The sequence below is a fragment of the Falco naumanni genome, chromosome 11 (assembly GCF_017639655.2).
Source record: "Falco naumanni isolate bFalNau1 chromosome 11, bFalNau1.pat, whole genome shotgun sequence".
NCBI lineage: Eukaryota > Metazoa > Chordata > Aves > Falconiformes > Falconidae > Falco > Falco naumanni.
In genome coordinates, this window is record NC_054064.1 from 14,832,342 (window position 1) to 14,850,895 (window position 18,554).

An 18,554-nucleotide genomic window follows, 5' to 3' on the forward strand; every position below is an offset into this window, starting at 1 on the left:
CCTGCTTTGAGCTGTGTTGCATTTAATGTATACGTGCTTGTGTTAAATATGTGAATAATTCACAGAATGCTGTGATAGTACTTGGATGCTTAAAAGTTAAGTGCGGAGGGTGAGTAATCGCTTAGTTTTCCCTGTGAGGGTCAAGGCACTCTGCAGAGATTAGTTGTGTCGAGGAGGCAGCATGCAGAGTTTCCAGCAGCACAATTTTCCACCTGGAGCTCTTCCAATAGAGGAAGTAACACTTCTTGTTTTCTGTTTTAATAAACCTTTTATAATTTACAGTAATACCTAGCATAAATGCATTGCTGAAGTAGAGGAATGGTAACACTTTTTGTTTTCTGTTTTAATAAACCTTTTATAATTTACAGTAATACCTAGCATAAATGCATTGCTGAAGTAGAGGAATGAAGCTCTTGGTCTGGAAGTTTACCTACCAAGAAAATTAAGTAAACTGTTTAGGTTTGTATAATTTTGCTACTTTGTTTATCTGTAATGCATTAAATTTGCTTATGTAACAAAGATGCATGAGGTATATATACCATGCTTTTGTTAATATAGACATATTCCTAAGTAAGACTTTCCTGACTTTTGTGGGAGTGATTTAGAAAACTGCTCATTTTGTTAAGAGACAGTATTTACATACTGCAGGGAAATTAGAGGACCGTGAAAATCTGAAGTGGTAAAACTGTTCTGGAAAACCCACTTTCTAAGGATCCTGTAATGGGTCTAAGACTACACCTCTAGGATACCAGTATGCTGTGGTATTATTACAGGATAAAGAATAGTTTTATTTGTCACTAAGTATTAGTGGCTGTGTAAGGAGTGCAAGAAGCTGGAAAGGTGTTCTGATACGCGTGCAGTCTGTTTTAAGGTGAAATCTAAAGTGATGTGGAAATGTAAAGATGAAGACGTACATAGGTGCTATGCTAAAGGCATTGACCTGTCAGTTCACAGCTAGAACATGCTGACCACAAGTTCATCCATTGGCCTTCAAGTTCTTGCTCTTTTTGGAGACACTGAGCTTGTGTGGCTCAGAGAAGAAAAAAGTCTTGTGGTTAAAAGTTGAGTCTTTTCCCAGGTGCGTTTGAGCTGCCCCCGGCTGCCCACATGTGTCCCAAGATTCAGGGTCAGGCCGCAGTCCCCTGAGCCTCGTGGCCCCAGTCCCACGGGAGGCATGTTTCCCAGTCACAGGCTGGCTGTCTCCCTGCGGAAGTGGAGCGCCATCTTTCAGCTCTCTGGACCTTGAGGACACTGGCTTGAAGATATCATAATGATGTAAATTGCTGGTTCGCAGGCATGGACCCAGAGGGTCACCCAGAGAGTTTATCCTTGTTGAGAGAGATAACAAGGTTGCAGTTTGTCACACTATGATATACCGTAATTTAAAGGACTTTCCAGTCAGCTTATGACTTTGCTCACATGTGCAGCTGTTTGTGTCAGTAACAGAAAACCTATCTGGTAATATACAAAAATAATTCTTTAGGGGTTTCTCTTCTGAGTCCCATGTTGCCTGGGATCCTTTCTGGTTCTAGAGTTGGGTTCTCCAAAGGCTGACCACGTTATTCCTCTGAATCTGTGGTCATTTCACATGTCATCAAGCTTTCTTGGGCCTTCATCACCTCACAATTAATCCAGGCCTGAAGTACTGTGAAAGCAGTCTTTTTGAAATTTTTGGATAAATTCCTAAGATGTATGATCAGCCAAGTTATGTAAATTGTAAAGATTCTCATTAGTTCAGATCTTGAGTAAGGAAATACACATTTGACACAAGTGTCAGTTTATGAGATATTCTATCATACGTAAGCATAAGGGAGGAATCCACAACACTTTCCCATATTGTTTCAATAATAAAAAATAACATAGAGCTAGCTTCTGGAAGACATGAAATCATAGATACTTATGTTTTGAAATCTTGTTTATCTTTCAGTCTAACAAACTCTCCTCTCCTAGGACTAGATCTTGCTCTTGCTTATTTGGTAATGAAACTTCCACTTGTAATAGTTAGGGACTTCACATGGTGTTTGAAGTGCTGCATCTAACTGTTAGTGCTTCATGCAGCTTTCCAAAAGGCAGAGCAGATGAAAGAAGTAAAATGTGAACTAGGCAATTCAAAAAAGATATTAGTAGAAACAGTTCATGCCTTAGTAATTTTTATCTTAACTGACATGATTTTTAAACAACACTCATTATTCTGGGTCAGCTAATCTCATGAAAACAAATACTTCTATCTTGTGTTCTTTGGTCTTTGACTGACTAACAGTAATAACATTAGTTTCATGTTTAGTTATACTATAAAATATCAGGGGAAAAACCCTAGGTACTTGTTTCTGTCAATGAATTAACACTTGCATAGCTTTGAAATTAATTGTTTAGAATGCTCATTACTCTTAGAAAAAATAAATATGTTCTCATTATGTTCATTTGGTGAACATATGTATCTTGCAGTACGTTTAATGGTGCTTGCTGTGAGGGAGATTGCAACTCTTTTTAAGGAAATTGGGTAGATTAATGGAATAGGGTGGGTTAAATTGCTCTCCACATGCATTCCCTAGCATGCCTAGCCTACTCCTGAATTTTAATTGATATATAAGAAAGAGTTAGCTGAGGATGCTCTGTGAAGCAACTGGAGTAAACCAGGATATAACCTGTGTATTGCAGGGGCTGGGCTAGGTAAATGTGCTGTCTGAAGAAACAAAGCAAATAACACATGGGACCACATTTTATGCCCATAATCACAGTCTGCATGTGAACAGTTGCATTTTCAGCAGCTTCATTGCAGCTGTATGTGTATTCATCTGTGGTGAATTTCAGATGATGTTTTGGGGCCGTTCATAACAAACTTCCTCAACAAGCTAGAGAAAGTGGATAGAATCCATGAAAAGAGGAAATTACTGCTTTGTCTTATTAAGAAGCTGATAGAATTTTAATACTGCAACCTGTGACAGAGCCTGAAAAGGGTTTTTCTGATCCTTACTCTGGCTTTGAATTACCAGTAACAAAGATGAGGATTACTAAGGACTAAATAGTCCTGGTGCAACTCATTGGTTTCAGTAGAAGTTCTTCCAGAAGCAGAGTATTCTTAAATATTGTAATTTTAACAAATTTCCTTTTTCAAATGAGAGATAAGGTCAACGTAACTTTATAACGTAACATTACAAGGACACCTTGCTAAGGTTGTTCACTTTCGCTTTTTTCTCTCCCCCCCCCCCCCCCCCCCCCCCCCCCCCCCCCGCCCCAAACTTAATGATTTAAAGAAAAGCTTTAAAAATTCGGAGTAAGGTGGTATGTTTTACAAAGACAATGCTGGAGTAGCAGGACTTTTTGACAACTGCCTTGAAGTTACTGCAGTCCCACCTATGATGTAAATTGTACTTTTTTTCTTAATGCCATGCCCTCTCCTTCTCTCTGCCCTCCCCTGCCCCCCCCCCCCCCCCCCCCGATGGTGTTGGAGCATTCCTAATAAGCACAGTGCTTCCATAACTATATTTTATTTTGGTGAATATGCATTTAATTAAAAATAAGATTTAATTGTAATGGCTTCTTATGATTTCAACTAAAAGGGTGGCTTTATGAGGTGGGAATAAAATGGGTGTGACACTTTTAATGAAATTAAAAATGAAATGAAATTTCTATGCCAGAAGTTTATGTTGGATCGCTGCAGAACATGTGGCAAACCTGTCTTTATTTACCTGAAAATGCTGTATCACAAACAGGATTCCTGACTGCAGAACGTGTCCTATCCTGAATGACTGTCTTGAAATCACTTATTGGGAGTAATATTAATTCAAATTACTCACTGTAATATAACATGCTGTTTTAAAACTTTTACAGCCTTTTCATTAATAGATGATAGTGAAGATTAGAGCTAGTATTTTTTGTGTAGACTTCTTAATCATAGCCTTTAAAGTAGAAGCTGAGCAATAAACATCTAATGAATAGCTTATGGCAAGTTTATTCTCAGAAGCTACGTTATTGTGTTGGCACAGATCAACATAACCATTTATCACTAAATGCTCAAAATTTAAAAACTGTAGTGATCACTTATACATGCTAGTCATTCTCAATGTACATTACATATGAGTAGTTTATAGCATTTAAGATACTTGCAACCTGAATCAATATATATTAGTTATAATGAATATGTTTCCTTCTAGAACAGGATGTATTAGGGAATTAAGCCATTCTTTAGTATTTTTTTAGCTTATGATAATCTTTGTCTTTTAAAATACATGAAAGAAATAATTGTTATGGGTTGTTATTAATGGAATTCCTTAAGACAGTTTTATTTGAGGGAGTCATCTGCAATATATATTGAGTTGTGTCATGTAGAGACAGACCACTTGGCTTTCTTCCCAAAGCGAAGTCTTCAGATTAATCTGTGGAAATAGTGAAAGAAAGTATAATACTTAAGCTTGAAGCTTTGCACAACACCGATGATTATGGGTGCCACTAAACTCTACTATGCATGTTGTGTGGCTATACCACAAGTGTGTACTCAACATGGGCTGAATTTACTTCTGTGTACTTACTCAGCCCTATTTCTTTCTCCATCAACATAGTACATAGATTTCTAAAAAAATACAGCAGCATTGTATTCTGCTTTGCAGCCATTAATGATAGTGGATTTATATCTACTTTATTTTTAATGAAATAAATGTGCCCATTTGTGTAAACCACAAAATATATAATTCATGGGTTTGCCATTACTATACAAATAGGATCTTAATGTGAAATCCAAAGTTTGTAGTATTCTGAAAAGTGATGTATTATGTACCCACATCCTCCATTGGGGAGCTTGAGTCGTGCCCTTTCAACATCTGGAGAGATCAAACAACAGCTCATCTGGCAAGAATGAGAATTTATGTAGCAGAATAAGCATGGGTTTGGGGCAAGCAAGATTACAGATGCCCAAATAATTCTCCTCGCCAATGAGCTGCCCCTTTGGTCAGATGGCTAGTGTGTTTGAGAGGTTTGGAGTTTCAGGATTCCTTTCTTGATTGTCCAGGGTGGTTTAGTTTTGTTTAGCTGGGTGCACACATTAAGTGTTAGTTGCAACACTCCTAGAATTTTCTACTCGGTAATTTTCCACTTACTGGCTGACCTACCTGAATTTATTTGTTAAATTTACTAAATGTCTGACTAGCCATAAGCTGTGGAAAGTCAACCAGGGACCTGAAATGAATAAGAAGAAAGCACCCTCACTAATTTTCCATTCTGACAGTTTAACAGACCCCAAAGCATTTACATTGCTTTCCCATCTAGGCAGTTAACTTCTGAGTAGTTCTTAAACACCAGAGACCTCTAGGTAGGACAGCCACCTTGGTCAGCAATCCAAGATTTAGGCAGAGAGTATATTATTTAGGTAGTGGGAATATAAGCAATTTTTGCATTGTATGTGTGATTTAGTATGTTATGTGCCAGTTTTATTTCAGATTTAATTCTGGGACATGCTGCTCTACATAGTCCTTTTGGATTTCTGCAACTGTTGCGCTTGGAGCCATGTTCCTGCTGCAGAATTCCAACAGGAGCAAACATATGGGGATTCTTCCGTCCTTGGCTTGCCCCACCATTTGTTCCATGTTTTAAACCAACTGGTGCTGTACCCAGTGGAGTACATCTGTTACAGTTTATTACTAGAAATTTGCAATTCATTTCAGTTTGCTAAAATAATTATAATATTCATGGCCAAGGGTACTGCATTAAACAATTACAAAAGAGAGTAGGCAAAGTTTTGCTAAAGTGTACATCTGATTCAGGACCCTACTGCCCAGTTTGGGTGATTTGGGCACTCAGCATCCTGTCACCAATGAGTCAGATGTGCTCTGACAGTTGAGTTTGATCATCTTGAGAAATAAAGTAGCAACTGAGATGCTGTAAGTGACATCCCTTATGTGAATGTCCCTGCTCTGTTTTAATTAAGAATGAAATAAATTAGCATAAACTGCCACTGAATGCATTTGGTTGCCACATCTTGCCTGAGGTACTCAGCTGGGGAACACCCAGAAATGGAGCAGAGTCTTTACTGCTGGAATTGCAGAGGCACATCTAACAACATCCTCTAACTCTTCCTGAAAGTCAGCAGCATGTAGGCTGCTAACTAGTCTACACATTTTTTAATATTGCACCCCACTTTTTTGTTTCTTTGTGCCTTAGCCAATCTACATGTTGCTGTATTGGGCTATGTTGTTATTTGCAGGTAAACTTTGCAAGTAAGTGGGACTTCGGTTTTGTGGGAAAGATGGATTACTGATCAGTCCAGAGTCAAACATGAAATAGTTGATTAGAAAGTGAACCCTTTGCATTTAAAAAGAAACCCCAAAAGTCCCCACAAACGTCAGCACAATAAAATCTTAATACAAGAGAATACTTCTCCAACATTATCACCCACTTGGGCAGACTTTTAAAATAAGGAAGCATCCTGATACAGTATTGATAGCCCTATCATACTCATCATGTTCAGTCTCCATTTCTGTAAGTCAGTCTCGCACATCTTTGACATACAGTAACAGAATAAGCACACCCTGTTCACCACAGTGGAATAGTATAGTGCTAAAGTCAAGTTTTATTAGAGGAAAACTTCCAAAACCGATTCCAGGAGTTACAACCGAGAATATGCCAGTTTTGGTTCTCTATCACAGACCCACGTCTGGGTCTGTCATTTGCACACTGTTTGCTCTCACCCCTTGAATTAAATGAGGTCAGTTTTGCTATGGAAACCTGTCATTTGTCTGATTTTAAAAAAGAGCTTGAGTTCCAATAAGCTGATTTGATTTTTTTTAGTTGCTCTCTTTGGTGCAAACAATACAACCCCTATATTGTAAAAACTTTTTGCTTGTTTTGCTTTACAAGTGTTACTTGGAGTGATACGATGAGGCAGAATTATGTGTTTCTGTATGCTGTACATAACAACCATCCAGGAATGGAAAACATTATCATGGCCACTAAATATAATTCTGTTTTCTAACAGTCCAAGAAATGTCTAAATATCCATACTCTTAAGTAGTATGGAAAGTACAAATCTTAAGCAAATTACTATCAAGTTGGGCTACAATGGGGAGTAATTGTTGGTTTTGCGTATCACTGTAATTGTGAGGTGCGATTTTAAGAGGCTTTGAACTTTTTTTGAAATTTTATCTATATTTTAATATTTTACGTTCTCTTTCTACAGAACATTCTGGCTTTAAATCCCCGAAAACAGACACATGCAACTCTTCATTCAACTGCAGCAAAGAAACAAGTCAAGAAGCAATGGAAAAGGAATTCTGACAAAAGCTGTTCAGTAAGTGCACGTTTATTTTTTGGACTTACTATTTTGGAACATGCAATAAGTCATTGAGGCTGTTAGTTGTGTGAGAAATTCAAATGTGAGTTTCCTGTGTCGTTCAGTAGCCGAATTTGGCTCCTAGTTCTGTTCCTGTAAATGCAGTTACTTTGTGATCTGCTGTTTACTTTTCAGAACCCAGTACGTGCCGTACCTTTTTCCTTTTTGGTGATTTAGTAAGTCTCTGATGCAACTTTTTCCCCTTTTGTAATGGAGTGTGATCAGTCTCAAGTGTCATGCAGTATCACAGCTGGCTCACCGCTTCCCGTGCCTCGCAGAGCGGCTCTCCCTGGGTAGCCAGCATCAGCTGCCTCTTCTGCCACTTGCTCCTTTCCTTTCTGTTTTCCAAGAGTAACACCGGGTAGAGCAGCACTTAGCTACCCTTTTAAAGACTGTTAAAGGTAGTTTTGTTCCAGTACAGAACTGGGGGAACCCATCATCTGTACTTATATTTTATTTTTTTATATATATGTATCGACCTATACGTGTACTATATATAGATGGCCCTATGTATATATGTTATATACAAATATATAAAGCTTAGATTAAAACATGGTTCTGGATTTTAAATTTTGTGCATTGCATTTTTCAGGAAATAGGTGGTTTAAGAATAAATATTTTTTCATTAGAAACTGTCTATGTTCTTCAATATTTCTGCCATTAGATATAATTTCCTCTCTAGGTATTCAGACTCTTAGTCTCAGTGTGATATTCATCTCATCCTATCAGACTTTGTTGTCTCTTTGATCTCTCATCTGATTAGAAGGTTTGTAGTGGTTTTACTGTCTTCCTGCAGATTCTCTTAGATAATCCTCTAAATTCAGAAGTCTTTTAGGTAGAGTACTATATCTGCAAACTATTTCCCTTATGGGTATAATGTTATGCTGTCTTTTCATAGTGTCATCAAAACACTTTCTCCCACTAAGTAGGAAAATTCAGGTTTGAAAGCTGATAATAGTTTATAATAATAAAAAAAATAAAACCAAACCACAAACGAACGCCCCCCCCCCCAAGCTTCTCAGTTTCTCAAAATCCAGTGTGACCCACAAATACTTGCTGGGAGGGGCACCAACCCAGGGTATCCTTAGCATTTCAACTATATTCTACAATAGTTTCCTGTTTTATAGCATTGATTATAAGAATCTGTCTCTTTACTATAGCGAATATTCCTATTTTCTTATTTTATTTATTGGCTTAGATAATGTTGTAATAACCAGAAATTAATGTACATGACAAGTTTCTGTTTGTGAACAGGGATGATTATTTTGGCATGTCTGATGCAGTTATTGCCCACAAATATCTGTTCCTGCTGCACAGATAGTTGAGCTGCTCAGCAAGCTGCTCCTGGACAGCTGCAGTTTACGTTATGTTTTCAGGTGACCTAAAATCAACACTGGGCTGTAAACTCCTCTGTTTCAGAAGCTGTTTGTTGAGAAGCTCAGGTATCCATGCAGCAGGGCAGGTAGGTGTCTGTAACCTGATTAGCTGTTCCAATAGAAATTATCCTAGTTAAACTTCAAAATATAGCATACACTTACATATATATATAAATCTTCCTACCAAGCATGTTAACACACATTTTTGGAAGCTTCTAGGCTTTAAGGTCACTTGTTTATCTCTGAGCTTCTTCACGTATCAGCCGTGTTTGGTTTTTTGCATTCAGTTTATTCATAAAATATTTGATAGTTGAGGTTTTGCATTTAATTGTGGAAATGCATAGCTTTCTAGAAATTGTCTCTCTTCCTGTGTTCCTTCACATAGTTGTATGTGCGTACCTCGTGGTGTCTGAAATGTTCTTGCATCCCTGAGGTCTGAACTTCTTCGGCTGTGCAAACAGCATTGATTTTGGGTTCATTGCTAGCTTGTGCGATGCAGATGGATTTTCTTTTGAATGTCAGATGTTGCAGGATGTTGTTTTGGCATAGGTTTACAATCTAATAAACAACTTGATTTTATAGTTCTGCATTACTGCATGGAGATCTGTGACTGACACACTGTCATGTGTTGCAACTTACAGGGTTAAAGGTTAAGAGACAAGCAAATAGATACAGCTGGAACATGCCACCATTATCACAGCGAGTTCTTATACTGTATATTATGAATTATTTGGTAGAAGTGTCACATTTAGTTTGCAAGTTCTGATAAATGTAAAATACTAGAAACTGTAAAGGGGTAGTCCTTATTTCTAGACCAGTAATGGTTGTAATTTTTAGAACTGACAAAGTTTTCTTTACTCAGAAATATGTAGCTTACTTTTACTGTGCAAGATTTATCACGTAGGTTACTATTGTGGCAGAACAAGACCTCCAAGACTGAAGAAATCAAACCTAAACATTTGTCTGGTATTCCATTACATAAAAGGCATTAGGAAGAAATGAGAGACTTCTTACATTCTTGAAATCATTGTTGTTGAGTGGTTTTAATAAACAAATTAAACAAAATGATAGAATCTTTTCCTAGCCTTTCTAAACCAAGAAAGCTAATGTGGAAAAGGATACATTGCGCACAATTTTGTATTAGGGTCGAAAAAGCCATTGACGGTAAAGTTGAGGCCAGGTAATGAACGGGTCAAGGTCCATAGGAAGTATACTTGTTTGCATTTCCTTAAAATGTGAATTTAGCTTTTAGCTTTGGATTCTTTTAAAGCTGTACGGACGCTGCCTTTGCAGAATTACTGTTGGAGGGAAGGTGGGAGTATGAAAATACAAAACTAATTAAATTAGCAGCCCTCAAAACTCTGAACAAAAGCTGCATCTGCTGAGGCATGCACACAGTGACTTTGTAATGTCTAATACACTTCCAGATGGCAGACTTACATATTTCCTCAAAATAATTACACAAGTGAAATTTTAACTCCTAGTTTGCTCTGAGACACTTTGCACTGCCCATTAAATGAGTTTTGAAGTAGAAAATGAGTGTCAATATCTTTCCTCAGCATTGGAAAAACATTCTCCTTAAGGAAGTTTCAATTATACTTTTGATGAGTGCTATTGGTTATTTACTGTGTTATCAACCATATTTTGATGTAGAAATGACTTATAGCTATAGGTGTAGGATCAGTTGGCTTTCCTTCTGAAATTTTAACTCGGAGATTTATGTCAGAGTAGGTAAACTCTTTATTGCTGAGTCACCCTTGGGAACAGTGCTAAAGGTGAGCATTAACATGGGTTTCTTCCGTATCATGCTGAAAGGTGTTATAAACAGATGCCACTAGTCTGTTTGGAGAAACAAAAAATTCTACTGGCCAGAAGAAATTAAAAGTAGAAGAGTTTTGAGATGGCTATACTAATAGTAAATCTTGGAGAAGGAAGCAAAATTTAGATATATTAGGTCATCAATTTAGAGATACAACTAAAGCAAAAGAATGAACAGGGGAAGCTCAGAGGACTTGCTTTGATTTCAGGGTTTTCCTAGGTAGTTAAGGATTGTTTAGACATCAATTTATGTTTTTATTTATGGTTTCCAACTGTCTATAATTCCATTTCTGTATGTATTCTGTGCTTGCTGACGTTTAAATCATGAACCTAGATGGGCACAGATTGTGTGCATTTGCATTACACCCAGCACACTGAATTCCTCGCTTTATGGATAAGACTTCTAAGCATTATGGGACAAGGGCTGCTTTTACCTTGTACACGTGTGGTTTGTTGTTTTAATGAAATTTACCTCCTCAATTTTTATAAAATCACTTGTCACTGGAGGATTCAGTGGGATATTGTAGTCCAGTCTTTTTTTGTAGTGAAACCTTGGAGGTACCTACCAAGGAGAGGTGAGTAGATGTTATAAACCCACCTATGTAGTCAGACTTTCTTCAGTTTCTGCATTTAGAAATAATAGTCATAATTGCTCCAGATGGAAGAGTTGGAAGTATTTCAACAAGGCAAGAAAGGTGAAAAGGAAATGGGGTTTAAATTGGTTTGTAGTTAATTGCCATAGCCTGTAACAGTATTGATTTTCTGGCAGTAGGAGCATTGTTCTTTGTCCTTACATTTGCTAAGCCCAATCAGCATTGTGCAACAAGAGCCTGCCTTTCTTAAACAAAATAATTTTTAAGCTCAGCTGTTTTTTTGCAGGGCATCACTTTGGGGCAAGAGTCTTTAACTATTCTGTGGCTCTTTCCAGCCATTAGAGTGAACCAAATTCCTCACCTAGTCGTTCTGTGCAACATTAAGGTAGAGCTACCAGACTGCTTTGTGCTAACAGTGTAAAGTGAGACCTGCAATTCATTGCAAGGTGTTAAAGATCATGTTGCTCTTTAAATTTGGAGGCAATTACTCCCTTAAAACAGTAGTAATAAGTGTCTGCTAAAACTTCAAACTGCTTTTCACTTTGGTAGTGTTTCTGTGGCTGTCACTGCTATCTATGAACATCTGCAGAAAGAAATTCTCACTTAAAAAAAAAAAAAAGTTTAAGTACCTCTTGGTGTACAAATGTCCAAGCTTGGATAGAAGAACCTGTAAATATGATGATTCTTTCTCAGCTCTAATCAGTGTGTTACTCTTAAGTACTTCCTTCCAGTAAGATGGAAAAATGCCATGTGATTTTTGTGCTCAATAGTGTACCACACGTACAGAATAATCAAGTTATCAGCTCACAAATAACTCATGGGTTGAAGCAGAAATAGTGCAAATTGCAAACAAGTAGATATGAAACCCAGTTACCCAAGGCCTGAAATCAAGAACCTTGGTGAATAAATGCTTTTTTAGTGAATAATTTGGCCATTTTTAGACATGTATTGATGAAAGATTATGTATTTATAAATAAAAAATAATCCCAAATATTGTAAAATAGAGAACATTCATTAAAGGGAATCAACTCAATTATCTTTATAATCTAAATGTATAGTTTACCTTTGCAAATATTTATTTTTCTCTGCATTGCATATGAATATGCAAGTTTAGCTCTTTTCTGAATGGATATACAATGGCAGATGTCTCTCTAATCGCTGCTCTATTCAAACATTAATTGGTAGAACATATGTAGAATTCTACTAGTCTGAATAGGTATAGGATAGCAGCAGTCTTTTTAATCACATCACTATTCAACCACTAATTGGTGTGATGATTAAGGGACATTAGAGGGAGCACTTTGACATCTGATTCTTTGAACTGATGTCGCTCAGGCTGCACTGTATTCATCATGGCCAGACTGCTTTTTTAAATAAAACGCTCTGATTCCCAAATGTGGAAAATACTGCATTAGGATCTACTGAGGTGATTAGGGAATTTGAGAATGATTCTTTTATTTAACTAGTGATTGACTGTATCTGCACAAACTATTCATATGAATAATGCATGGGTTACTGAGTATCAGAAAGAGCTGAGAAGTAACATCAAGAGATTTTCTCTTTTCTCATAGTGTCAATAATTAAATATTAATACACATTTTAAAATGTACCAGTTTAATCATTTAGCAGTCAAACTCCTACTCATGCATTTTTTAGATTAACTAATTACTCTGCATTTTCTCCTATCGATACCATATGCTGGCATTTATAACCATTTTAATGGAATAAAGGGGTTTAAATGTTTATATATGACATCACTTATACTTGGTCTAAGAAATGCATATTATAATTCTTGATTTTTCTGTTTTATTTTAGTTTCATTGTCTTAAGGTATACTCATTAGAATATCTCAACAGCTCCTAACTTGCCTGGCTGCTACAAATTAGTGCTTTTATGCACATTTTCTGTTTATCAAATTGTAAATACTAGCTGATGGCAAGTTATACCAAATCATTTTTTAGTCTGCTGCAAAAGGTTCCTTCTTACCATGTGGCTTTTTTGGGGTGCTCTGCAAAACCACCTCTAACCTCTTAACTTCCTCTGAACAGAGTTCTTCAGATTTGGTTTTCTACAGATTTGATGTTGGATGATTCCCCTTCTCACAAAGCAGTACTCACCAAGGGTTTTTAGTTCCAGGGTGTATTTCTGATTGTAACCATTTCAAAACCAAAGTGCCTCACAGTTGCAAATTGATTTTACACATCCATATATGACAAAACGAAAAATGCTTGTCTGCTGCAAATGCTGAATTCTAGGTAAGTCTAATCAACTTATTCCCCTTCATTAAAGCTTCACTGTGAACTTTCATCTTCTGCTTAGCTTAATATTCTTTCAGACATGGATTGCTATATGTGCACTTTCCTGTGGTTATTGGATGGAGATAAAGGTGCCTTCTTGTGTAGGTGTATTGGAAAACTGAACAAATAACAAGGCTAGCTTCTCTTTCTTTAGCCCCGCTACTCACAGTTGGGTTTTTTTTTGTAAATCATTGCCTATACTGAAACCAGTACTGCTTTTTTGTTCTTTCCTTTCCTCTCTAGACTTTCTTCTTGCATAGCAAAAGCCTCATCGCTGTTCTGTTTAGAAATCTAGAAAAACAAAATTATTATAAGCTTTAGGCTGAGAAATTGTAAGTGCTGGAACATAGTTTCTTGGAGAAACCTGAGCTATTGATAGTCTGTTAATAATTACTCACCAGATCTGTTTATAAGTGTTTTAAGTCCTGGAAGACATCTGCTTACTAGAAGTAAAAGGAGCTGAAAGACCAATTTTAGTGTGAAGGAAGTAGTATAGCTTGCTGAATGCTGTGTTTTAAACAGGACTGGTAGCACTGTCGATCATTAGGTTGCACTGAAGTGTTCATTACAAGACCCAGCTTGTAATTTGTCTGCAACTTTGTCATGTATTTGGGCAACAATTTTCCAAGTACCAAGCCGCCAATTCTTTTATGCATATTAAAAAAAATCATTCATATATGCACATAAAAAAACAACTCAAGTATGAATAAACAGGTCTGGGAGAAGAGTTTGGTTTTGATCTTTTAACCAATCCTGGTAGCATTATATTTAAAACTCACTAGTGTCTTCATGCTTTAAAGCAAGGATGTATAACAGGCTGGGGATTGAAAAAGTATGTAGGTACAACAGAACTGTCCAGAAGCTTTGAAAACCTTATCTTGACCAGTTTCTGCTGCATTTTTATCACAATATACAGTGGAGAGCAGTTATCTGCATCATCAGTTGTGGCTCCTTTGCTTATAATAGTCAGTATTCTTTGCTTACAGTAGCGTCCTGGTTTTAGGAACTCCTGAATTTGTGGTGGTACACCTCAGGAAAGATTTGAGACTTTCATAATGATTTCTTCTTTTGTTTTATAACTGATGTATTGTTTGAACAGAGTGTTGAAAATAAACCTAGTGTCTCTTCCAGTATTGATAATCAGAAATAATGTTTTTGTGAGTCTTCAGTCAGCAAAGATGCTAGGTACTCCTTGGTATAAGAATGTTCCTTAAAGTGTGTGCGCTTCCTATGGAAGTAATGGAAACTGGTGGGTCCGGTCTCTGGAGCTGTGGTGTTGCCATGTTGAGACACATTCCTGTCTTCAGAAAGCTACATGTATGTGTTTTCTGAGTCACTTCTTCCATCTTGAATCAGTCACGTTTCATCGGCAAGTATGTGGAACAATCACTCAGCAAAAGTTTGTTGCCCTTTAATAGTGAGAACAGAACAGCAACCTATTGTTGCTTACTTGCTAGCTGATGGGGAAGAGGTTTCCTTATATAAAGATGCTACTACATGCATTCTGTTTGAAGATTTATCAAGTTGCAATTCATGTATTTTCCTTTAAAAAAAATAAGTTGAAGATTCCTTGTTCATGTATCATGTGAGAAGGAATGTTATTAACATTGCTAAATCAAGTAAACAAATTAAGAAGCGTCCAAATGACAACTTGTGTAGTTGCCTTAAAGGATATGCACTATTCAGGAAAGACAAAGGTGTCGAGTATTTTACATTAGTTATGCAACAGACAGTAAAATGATAGCAAGGGTGAAACTGAATCTTTATGGATCAAAATCACTTTAGGGAAGGGTAATAAACTTGTTTCTAGGGTGTTGAGAATATGCTATAGAGTCTCCACACAGCAGGTTTAAATTTGGCTATGGCTGTAAATAGAAATCAATCTAATCATAGAATCATAAAAATGTAGGTTTGGGAGGGATAGTGAGAAAATTTCTGGGTTGCGACAGAACGAAATATAGCTAGACATTTCTTGACAGATATTTGTATAATCCACTTCTAAAAGCATATAATGTTGGAGAATTCTCATTTGTAGTGTTTAATAAATGCAACAGCAAGTTTTTTCCTAAAATATATTTAATTTGTTGAAGATCAAATTGTCATCTTGTCCTTCTGCTTGAAGAACAATTGATGATTGTTCCCTTTTGGTATAAAATCTGTTATGTTAGAACATTCCTGTTAGATATCCTTCCTGTTCTCTATTTTACTTCAGCTCTTCTTTGCTGATCTTGTTTTTGGAAACTGTTATTTTGTTGCTTTTATTTGAATTTTCATTTTCTGCATCTTTTGCTAATTGTGATGATGAAAAATTACACAATTTTTCAGCTGACATCTAGCTAGCACCAAGTAGAAGGAAATAATTTCTTTACTTCATATGCTGAACTATCCCACAATGTGCTGTCCCCTCTGCAAGAGCACTGTTCTCTTGTGTTTGATTTATGGCCTAAATTCTGCCCCTTCAGTTTGCCTTGATTTTTAAATTCTTATCATGACTTTTAAAATGTTCAATATTTCCACCTTCCCTGTTTCCCTTATTCGATCAAACACGGTGTCGGCAGAAACTATTAGTACCTTCTTCTTTTCCAGCTATCCAAGTCACTGGGGTCCTGGGTGGGTCATAAAGTGTCTTGATTCAGGTCCTTTCTTGGTGACAGAAAAGAAGCTAGGGGTTGTTTTTAAGCAAGCTGTGCACTCACTGGATATTTGTTTTATCTAGACCACATTTTTAATGGGCTTATGAAAATGTGCTATGGAATATATATTAAAAAAAGTTTACTCAAGATTTGTCACATCTACCACTTATTCTTGAGTCCATTCATCCTCTTAATGATATAAAATAAGATTGATTTAACTTTGGTTTTACATGCCCATGTTGGCTTTTTTTATTATCACATTATAATTTTTAATACATGCATTCCGTTTTTTCTGCTGGGGGCTATAATTGGTATTTTCAGTCCCTTTTTTGTGAAGGGAAGCATTATGTCAGTTTCTTCTGGCCTTTTGGAACTCCAAGCCCTCAGAGTCTTTGAGTGCAAATGATAGTGGTCCACACATTGCTTCAGTTAGCTCCTTTATGACTCAGTGATAGATGAACGGCATCTGTATGATTAAAAGTAAAATATTCCCAAACCTCTTTTTTCCATACTCAAGCCTGCAACCCTATGTTCTTGCTAAAAATAGTATTTTCAGTAATAGCTATGGCCATACCATGCCATCTTCATAAAGAGAGCAGGGAAGGCTCTGAATAATTCCGTTCACTCTGCATCATTTGTTACTTGCTCTCCTTTCCTGTACATAACCTGTACTTCTCTTTATTTTCTTCTTACTTCTCACGTATATGAAACAGTTTTCTTCTTATTATTACTCCTTGCTAACTGAAATTTACTTGGTGCCTTAGCTTTCTGATTTTATTCCTACAGTGCTTGTGCTGTTCATTTATACTTAGAAATTTATATACTTAGGTATGTGTTATAGTTTCCCTGCTTTTGTGATTTTGATTTCCAGGCCATGGGGGGAGACACGGTACAATCATAAAGTTCTGTGAAGTGCTTGCTTTTTTAATTTTTTTGCTTTGCTCAGGAATAGTTTCCTTTTGTGCATTTCTGTCAGGGTTTGCCCTTTCTCCTGTTTTCCTTTACTGATCAGTGTATCTTTCAGGTGACGTACCAAGCTATGCCTGAGTCTATTGAAATTATATTTTCTGGAGTTCACTGTCCTCATTCTGTTACCCTCACAACTTTCTATACTTGGAAATGATCGTAATGCTGTTAGAGAGATAAATTATTGTAAGACATTTTGATTTTTTTTAAATACAGCCTGGAAAACCAGAGATCCTAATAATGGCAGGGTGCAGGTATTTTTTGACGTGATAACTGACAAACTTTGTTAGTAACAGTCATTAAATCAGAAATGCTAATATAAAATTCTAAGTAGTATCAACTCTTACTAATTGAGGTATCAAGCTGAATTGACTTCAGCCTTAAATTTAGTAAACAGGAAGTCATAGAATAGATAATCACAAAATGCAATGTTCATCAGGCTTTTTTTTGGTGTTAATTTAGTATAAATTCTATGGAATTGCCCACCTTTATTTTACTATTTTGTAAGACAAACTCAGAAGTCAATAAAACTATTTAGATCTGTGAACTGAACTAAACAGCTAAAGCACATGAATTTTGAGGGGTTTGTTATTAATTCAAATACAAAAGTTACCTGAAATTTGCATCCCGATTTGTAAAGAAGAGTTTCAGGCTGAACTGGAAAACAACTTCAAAAGGACTATTTAGAGTATGAGGATAACCCATAAGGAATTGAAAAAATTGGGATTGATGGGCAAAGCAGGAAGTACAGAGGGAAAAGTGAGAACTTTCAAAAGTCAAGTTGAGTCACACCTGGTGAAAGAAATTAAAACAAATAGTAAAAGGTTATTCAGCTATATAAAACAAATAGTGAAAGGTTCTTAAGCTATCTAAATTAAAAGAAATAAAAGAACACAGAAAGTCAGTGTGAAGATAGGATTAAACATCCTAGATATTGTCTAAAATCAGTGTAAATCATTTTCCTAGTTTCAGTAAAACGGGGGTAAAACAAGAGGTGGCTAATGGGCAGACTAGTGCAGAAATGGCTATTATCCCACAGGCCAGAAGGAAAACTTGGAGGGTTTCATCTCTCAAGTCTAAGGGACAGGAGAATGTCCATAAAAGTATAACAGAAAAATTGACATGTGAAATTATAGGCCTAAGAGTAAAGCAAGCACTATGTTGTAGCACTTTGTTAAAGAATAGCTGATGCAGATTCTGTATGTTAAAAGACAGAATTGATGGGCAGCTGTCAGTCTCATGTCAGCAGCATGCAAAACTTTGAAAACAAATTTTGAAGCAAAGATACAGTAAACACTTTAAGGTAAATATAAGATGGAATAAGACATACTGGGCTTTATTATTCGGGATAGAGCATGACATACTGACAAGATTTTTTTTTAAACCGAATTAATAATGAATTATCATCTGCTTATATTAGAAAATTAACATGGATAGGGACTGGCTAGAAAGGAAACAAGTGAGTAGTGCTTAAAAAAGAGCTACTGGGCTTTGAGCAGAGCTTGTTGAAGGATCAGTCTTCAGATTCATACCATTTAATATTTTCATTA

At 36.5% G+C, this 18,554-nt stretch overlaps 1 protein-coding gene across 1 annotated transcript in view; it reads left to right on the forward strand.

The window, feature by feature from the left end:
• DPYD (dihydropyrimidine dehydrogenase) overlaps positions 1-18,554 on the forward strand; it is a 367,931-nt gene that overhangs the window by 13,921 nt on the left and 335,456 nt on the right. The window contains exon 2 of the mRNA XM_040610420.1: positions 7,169-7,279. Coding sequence (XP_040466354.1) covers positions 7,169-7,279 — 111 coding nt within the window. The remainder of the gene's footprint in view (positions 1-7,168; positions 7,280-18,554) is intronic.